Source organism: Corapipo altera, unplaced genomic scaffold (genome assembly GCF_003945725.1).
Source record: "Corapipo altera isolate COAL_440 unplaced genomic scaffold, ASM394572v1 62, whole genome shotgun sequence".
NCBI classification, from domain to species: Eukaryota; Metazoa; Chordata; class Aves; order Passeriformes; family Pipridae; genus Corapipo; species Corapipo altera.
This window is the reverse complement of record NW_020884894.1, coordinates 4,213,505-4,221,265: the sequence shown is the minus strand read 5'-3', so window position 1 is coordinate 4,221,265 and position 7,761 is coordinate 4,213,505. Positions and strand designations below refer to the sequence as shown.

The 7,761-nt window shown below is 63.9% G+C and overlaps 1 protein-coding gene across 1 annotated transcript; it reads left to right on the top strand.

Annotated features, from left to right (window-relative positions):
* The first annotated feature begins 1,744 nt into the window (after positions 1-1,744).
* On the top strand, positions 1,745-7,065 carry TUBB3 (tubulin beta 3 class III). The gene is made up of 6 exons (XM_027646949.1): positions 1,745-2,756; positions 2,888-3,230; positions 3,373-3,762; positions 4,416-4,524; positions 5,345-5,455; positions 5,762-7,065. The coding sequence occupies exons 1-6, from the start codon at positions 1,816-1,818 to the stop codon at positions 6,835-6,837; spliced, it is 2,970 nt and encodes a 989-aa protein (XP_027502750.1). The 5' UTR covers positions 1,745-1,815; the 3' UTR covers positions 6,838-7,065.
* The last annotated feature ends 696 nt before the right edge of the window (positions 7,066-7,761 follow it).

Sequence of the window (7,761 nt, the reverse complement as noted above, 5' to 3'; positions counted from 1 at the left end):
GCGTGTGTTCTCAGGCCCTGTCCAGGGAGGGGGATTGAATCCACAGGGATGGGCCCTGTCCAGGGAGGGGAGCTGCCTCCCTGGGCCCCTCTCCTCTCTCTCAACAGGGGACAAGGACTATCTGAGCATGTCTGAGCTAATCGACAGCAGCTGTCCCTTGTCCCCATGGCAGCTTTAGTCCCCTTCTGGCCTCTTCCACACACAATTCCCATCCCATTCCCCTCCCCATTCTTCTGGCTATTGTCCTTAATTCCCAGAGGGGTTTCTCTGCCCTCTCCTCCGGCTCCTTTGTGCTTCCTGCAGCTCCCTTCCCTCCACAAAACACTCTGCACCCTCTCACCACACTGACCCTTCCAAAGGTCTTGGAGTGCCCTATGCTGCTAGAATTGTGCATGGATCAGCTTTTCCAGCCTCTTAATCGTGTTTGTAGCAGAAATCATCCCCCCTCTTTGTTTCTCCATCCTTTATTTCCCCACCTTCACCTTGTAGAGCCAGGTTTGAGGTTAGCCACACTCAAACCTTAACTCATCTTTGTTCCCACAAAGCTTTTTCCTCTTTTTTGCCGAGTAATGGTGAACATGTGGATTAAGTCCTTGTTTCTGCTGTGTTGTCTCCCTAGGGGATGGAGCCAGGGTAGGTTGGCTGGGTGCAAACCTCAGATCTCAAGCCAGCCCATCACAGCTCTGTTCCCCACTGGCACATCCAAATCCCATGGTGTCCTAATCCCTGTAGCTTGGCACTTTGGCAGCACAGGACCCCATTCCCAATGTATCCAGCTGAACCATTTTCATCCATGCCGGAGGGAAGGGCTTCCCAACGGAAGTGGATAACCGTGGGATCAGCCTTTCATGGAGCTGTGAATGGCTCTTTGGCAGCCGAGCGGCTCCAGGCGTCAACACGGACCCAAGGCACATGATGGTCAGATGGGGTCCGTGTCCCCCCCCCGCCTGCCTGGGATCCCTGTGGCGCCGGGCTCTGCAGTGTCCCATTTAATGACGTCTTTGACAATTCGTATCGGATCCCACGCCTTCCCCATGGCGAAACACCTTCCCTGGGGCTCTGGGGCTGGGACCCCTCCCAATCCCAATGTGTGGGGCAGCTTGGTTCCTGCAGTGGGCAGGGTCCCATGGGGGTCCCCAGGGTGTGTGGACACCCCAGGGTGTATGGATGACCCCCAGGGCACATGAACCCCTGTAGGACATACAGGCCTGCAGGGGACATGGGACCCCTCAAGTCACACAGTCCCCCAGAGTGCCTCCAGCATACGTAGGACCCCAGGAAAGATGGAGACTTGAGGTGCCTCATCCCCCCAGGGCACAGAGGACCCCTATGGCACACAGCCCCCCACGGTGCATGACCCCAGGGACGCTCCCAGGGCATTTATGACTCCTGAGCACATGGTGACCTCAAGCAGTCACGTCGCCCGGGGCCATCCTGGGGGTCTGACAGCCCTGGCCTTGGCAGTGGCCCAACTCGCTGCCAGGGTGCCACCGTCATGCAGATGCCCACCCTCCTCGGGAGGTGGAGCCATGAGAGTCGGCTTTAAAATGGGGCAGAGAAAGGGCCCTTTCTTCTCAGCACCCTGGGCCGGCGGGTGTAGGACGTGGGACAGCGCTGGCGCAGAGGGTGGCCACCACACCGGGGGGTCCCAGCGAGCACGCGACACCCCCGGCACACCCCACACCTCCCATCCCCAGTTCCTCTGTGTCCCCTTGGCCTTGCCGCCGGGTGCCACAGGAGCACTGGCGGGGCACAACGGAGGCTCGGGGGGGGTGTGTGGGCGCCACAGGGTGCCCCGGGGCTGAGGCAGGGGCCATGTCAACGCTGGCCCCCCTGCGTCTGCTGCGCGAGCCCTGGAATGCCAGTGAGGGCAACCAGAGCAACACCACAGTCGGAGCCAGCAGCGGCTGGTGCCAGGGACTGGACATTCCCAATGAGCTGTTCCTGGCACTTGGGCTGGTGAGCCTGGTGGAGAACCTGCTGGTAGTGGCTGCCATCCTGAAGAACAGAAATCTGCACTCACCCACCTACTACTTCATCTGCTGCCTGGCGGTGTCTGACATGCTGGTGAGCATCAGCAACCTGGCGGAGATGCTCTTCATGCTGCTGCTGGAGCATGGGGTGCTGGTGATGCGCCCCAGCATTGTCCGCCACATGGACAACGTCATCGACATGCTCATCTGCAGCTCTGTTGTGTCCTCTCTCTCCTTCCTGGGGGTCATCGCTGTCGACCGCTACATCACCATCTTCTACGCCCTGCGCTACCACAGCATCATGACGCTGCAGAGGGCCGTGGTGACCATGGCCAGCATCTGGCTGGCCAGCACCATCTCCAGCACCGTCCTCATCACCTACTACCACAGCAACACCATCCTCCTCTGCCTCATCAGCTTCTTCCTCTTCATGCTGATCCTCATGCTGGTACTCTACATACACATGTTTGCCCTGGCCCGCCACCACCTCCACAGCATCTCCAGCCAGCAGAAGCCTCCCACTGCCCACCACGGTGGCAGCCTGAAGGGCGCCGTCACCCTCACCATCCTCCTGGGGGTCTTCTTCGTCTGCTGGGGGCCCTTCTTCTTCCACCTCATCCTTATTGTCATCTGCCCCACCAACCCCTTCTGCACCTGCTTCTTCAGTTACTTCAACCTCTTTCTCATCCTCATCATCTGTAACTCGGTGATTGATCCTCTCATCTATGCCTTCCGGAGCCAAGAGCTCCGACGGACGCTGCGGGAGGTGGTGACATGCTCCTGGTAGGCAGCGGGACGCGATACTGGCACGGCCACCCCCGCCCCGAAACGGACAGATGGATGGACCGGTGAATGGATGGGATGAGCCGCGGGATGCCCCCGTCCGGGCTCGCAGCTCGCGGTTCCCAATAAAGGCTCTTTGCAGTGACGCTATGGCTGGCAACGGGCAGCCCCGGGCAACCCGGGGGGATACGGCCCCTCCCTGCCTACTCCCAGCTCGGTTGCTCCCAGTGGGGACCGGCTGGGACCGGGAGGAACCGGCAGGGTGGCGGGAGGCTGGTTTCCACGCGGGGGGCGGCCAGGGCCGCCCCCGACAAAGGGCCCATCCCTGTCGTCTTTGTTCTCGGGCCGCGCCCGCCGCCGCCCACCCCGGCACTGGCACCAGCCCTGTCCCCGATGCCGCGGGGGCTCCTGGCGACCCGACCACCCGGGTTGGCCTCTCCGTCCCTTGTCCCTGTTTCCCCGTTATGGGACGCAGTTTGGGGGGTGTCCCGTATGCATGTCCCCTCCACCCCGCCGCCGCCGCCGCCGCCAGCGCCCCAGGATGCTCCCGACGATGCTGCGCGGTCCCAGGATGCCCCCATGGGTCCCGGGGTGTCCCCGTTCCCGGTGGGTGCAGGGGGTGCCCCCTGGCCGTGCCCCCCGCGGCTGCCGGGGCTCCCCGCTCCGCCGCGGCGTGGCGCGGCCGTGGGCGTGGCCGTGGGCGTGGCCGGGCGGGGCGGCCCGGGCGGTGCCGGTGCCGCAGGGCTGTTGCAGCGCTGCGGCGGCGGCCGCTGATTGGCTGCGGGCGGCGGTGACGTCAGCGGCCGTCCCGGTGCGGCGGTGGGCGCCTATAAAGGCGGTGGCGGTGGCGGGTCCGCCCCCCGCGCTCCCGGTACCGCTCTGCTCCGGTGCCGCTCCGCTCCCGGCCCCTGCCCGCTCCCGTCCCGCTGCGCTCCGGCCCGGCCGCACCATGAGGGAGATCGTCCACATCCAGGCGGGGCAATGCGGCAACCAGATCGGCGCCAAGGTAACGGCGGCGCCGCCCCGCCCCGCCCGCCGCGGCGGAGCCGGGCGGCGGACAAAGACCGGCTCGCCCTCCCCTTCCCTGCCCTCCCCCCGCTCCCGCCGCACCGGGAGGACAAAGCGCCCCGCCCCCTCCCGCGCCCCCCGCCCCCCGCCTTTGTCCGTCAGCACCGCGGACAGCGCCCTCCCGGAGCCGCACCCCACCCGGGGCTTGGGGGGTCCCGGTGCCACTCGCCCTGCTGAGTCCCAACCGGGATTTGGGGGATCCCAGTGCCTCTGCCCCGCCCTGACCGGGGCTTGGGGATTCCCGGTGCCACTCGCCCTGCTGAACCTCTCCCGGGATTTGGGAGGTGCTGGTGCACCCTCTCCTGCTCTGCCTTGACCGGGGTTTGGGGGTCTCAATGCCCCTGCCACGCCCTGACCAGGGCTTGGGGAATCCCAGTGTCCCCCGCCCCGCTGAGCCCTGACCAGGGTTTGGGGGATCCTAATGCCCCTACCACACCCTGCTCAAGGATTTGGGTGTTTGTGGCGTCCCAGTGTCCACTGCTCTGCCCAGTCCTGGCCAGGGATGGGGGGATCCCACTGCTCCCTGCCTTGCCCGGGGTTTTGGGGGTGTCTCAGTGTACCCCACTCTGCTGAGCCCCCTGTCCTTCCCAGTTCTGGGAGGTGATCAGCGATGAACACGGCATCGACCCCAGTGGCAACTACGTGGGGGACTCAGACCTGCAACTCGAGCGCATCAGCGTCTACTACAATGAGGCCTCTTGTAAGCGAACCCCCCTCCAGCACCACCCTGGAAGGGCAACCTGGAACCCCCACCCTGGGCTGCAGAGGGGCACCCCAGTCTGACCCCCCAGTGCAGCAGGAGCTGGGACTGTTGGGGCAGGGAGGGGGAGGAGATAGAGGTACCCACCCCATGGGGGTCTAGGAGGGCACCCACCCCGTGAGACCCTGTGGTTTGCAGGGTTGTGGGGGGGGAGTCATGTGCACCCAGTTCCATGGAACCCTGTGGTTTGGGAGGGGAACAACATGTACACCCACCCTATTGGACCCTGTGATTTGTGGGGTGGGGACACACACAGCACCTTTACCCCAACCCTGTCGGACCCTGGTGCACACCCACCTCTTCAGACCCTGTGGTTTGGGAGCGGCAGGGTGCACATGTGCATGCAGCCCCATAGGACCTTGTGGTCTGGGGGGGGGGGAGCATAACATATGCACACACCCCTATGGGACCCTGTGGTGTGGGGGGGGGCCATGACATGTGCACACAGTCCCGTGGGACCCTGTGGTTTCGGGGGAGGGTGACAATTGCACCCACCTTGTAGGACCCTGTTGTGTGTGGGGAATATGACATGACACGTGCTCCCACCCCAGGGGGTTGGGGGCCGGGGGGGGGGCAGACATGTGACCCTGTGGTTTGGGTGGGGCTTGAGACATGCATCCACTCCATGAGACCCTGTGATTTGTGGGGGGACACAATCTGTGTGCCCAGCCCCATGGGACCCTGCAGGGTGCTGGGAGACACCCCTGGGGGTCGGGGTGGGGCGGCAGCAGATACCCTTCCTTCACGGGGTCTCTCTCAGCTCACAAGTATGTGCCTCGTGCTATCCTGGTGGACCTGGAGCCAGGGACGATGGACAGTGTGCGCTCAGGTGCCTTCGGCCACCTCTTCCGCCCCGACAACTTCATCTTTGGTAGGTCCCTGAGGAGGGAGGAGGACACCGCCCCCCCCCCTTGTCCCCTCCAGTCCCCTGAGTCCCCTGCCCCGCCCGACCTGTCACCATCCCCGGGGCATTCAGCAGGCACTCCCCTCCCATGCCGCGGGGCCTGGCACCTCTGGCATGCCGCCAAACCTCTGCGGTTCCCACTTCCCACCCCACCCCGGCGTCAGATCTCCCGGTGCTGCCGGCGGCAGCACGCAGTCCCAGCCCGGATCCCCTCCCCAGAGCCCTCTGGCGAGGGCGCGGGGAGCCAATGGCAATCAGAGCCTCTTTTCCCAGGGCAGAGCGGTGCCGGGAACAACTGGGCAAAGGGGCACTACACGGAGGGGGCCGAGCTGGTGGACTCCGTGCTGGATGTGGTGCGGAAGGAGTGCGAGAACTGCGACTGCCTGCAGGGCTTCCAGTTGACCCACTCGCTGGGTGGGGGCACAGGCTCGGGCATGGGCACCCTGCTCATCAGCAAGGTGCGGGAGGAGTACCCCGACCGCATCATGAACACCTTCAGTGTGGTGCCGTCCCCCAAGGTGTCGGACACGGTGGTGGAGCCCTACAATGCCACACTCTCCATCCACCAGCTGGTGGAGAACACAGATGAGACCTACTGCATCGACAACGAGGCACTCTACGACATCTGCTTCCGCACCCTCAAACTGGCCACCCCCACCTACGGTGACCTAAACCACCTCGTTTCAGCTACCATGAGCGGTGTCACCACCTCCCTGCGCTTCCCTGGCCAGCTCAACGCTGACCTCCGCAAGCTGGCTGTCAACATGGTGCCCTTCCCGCGTCTCCACTTCTTCATGCCAGGCTTCGCCCCGCTGACAGCGCGTGGCAGCCAGCAGTACCGTGCCCTCACCGTGCCCGAGCTCACCCAGCAGATGTTCGATGCCAAGAACATGATGGCTGCCTGCGACCCCCGCCATGGCCGCTACCTCACTGTGGCCACTGTCTTCCGTGGCCGCATGTCCATGAAGGAGGTGGACGAGCAGATGTTGGCCATCCAGAGCAAGAACAGCTCCTACTTTGTAGAGTGGATCCCCAACAATGTCAAGGTGGCTGTGTGCGACATCCCGCCGCGGGGGCTGAAGATGTCCTCCACCTTCATCGGGAACAGCACAGCCATCCAGGAGCTCTTCAAGCGCATCTCAGAGCAGTTCACAGCCATGTTCCGCCGCAAAGCCTTCCTACACTGGTACACAGGTGAGGGCATGGACGAGATGGAGTTCACCGAGGCCGAGAGCAACATGAATGACCTGGTGTCTGAGTACCAGCAGTACCAGGATGCCACAGCTGAGGAGGAGGGTGAGATGTACGAGGACGACGAGGAGGAGTCGGAGGCACAGGGCGCCAAGTGATGCCTGACTCCACCCCCCGACGCTGCCCACGGCCCCCCTGGCTTCGCGCTGCTGCACCCCCCGGGTGGTGCCCCCCCTGCCATCCCCTCAGTGTGTCCTGCCCCCCTGCCCCCCTGAGCCAGCTCGGCTCCCCACCCCTCCGTCCTGCCTCTCCCCCCTTTTCGTTTTTTACTGGTTCGTGTCTATTATTTTTTTTGAATACTTAATAAATTTATTGCTGTCCGGGTACTACCTGTCTGTACTCCTGGGAAGGGGGACAGAGGACACCCCCACTACTCAGTCCCTCCAGCCATTCCCATAGGAGGGGGGTGGTTTGGGAACCCCCCATACCTAAGCCATGACAATGCCCCTGTGTCCACCTGTGTCAGTCCATGGGCACCCCCGGGTTGTGCACTGCCCCACAGGTTCAACCCCCCAAGATCTGGGGGTGAAGGTACCACCGAGGAGGATGGTGCCTTTGTCTCCACTGTCACCTTTCTCCATGATGGGAGGGAGTGGAGGGTGGCAGCTGCCTCCTTGTGCCAGGACAGGGTTGGTCCTTTGTCCCCCAAGCTGTGGTGGGGGTGCAGACCCCAGGGTGCTTCCACAGGGAGCATGTACCCAGTTGTGAGAGATCCGAGGCACCCCCAGACCTGAGCCCCCTGGCTCTGGGGACCACCACATGATGGGGCTGGGGGCTATAGGGACAAGGGGCTCTGTGAATGGAGGCTGTAGGGACAAGAGATGATGGGGCTGGGGGGATGGAAGCTGTAGGGATGAGTACAACGGGGCTGGAGGTTTTAGGGAGATCTAAAAGGGATAGTGCCGATGTCGCTGTAGGGATGGGAACAGCGGGGCTGGGGACAGTGCAGGTGTCACTGTGGGGCTGGGCACAGAGCGGGTGTCGCCGTGGGGGTGGGGGCTGTAGGGGCGGGCACAGAGCGG

Coding starts and splice junctions, on each gene's coding strand:
- TUBB3 (XM_027646949.1), top strand. CDS start 1,816: ATGTCAACGCTGGCCCCCCTGCGTCTGCTGCGCGAGCCCTGGAATGCC. Junction 3,763..4,415: donor GCAACCAGATCGGCGCCAAG/GTAACGGCGGCG, acceptor TGTCCTTCCCAG/TTCTGGGAGGTGATCAGCGA. Junction 4,525..5,344: donor CTACTACAATGAGGCCTCTT/GTAAGCGAACCC, acceptor GGTCTCTCTCAG/CTCACAAGTATGTGCCTCGT.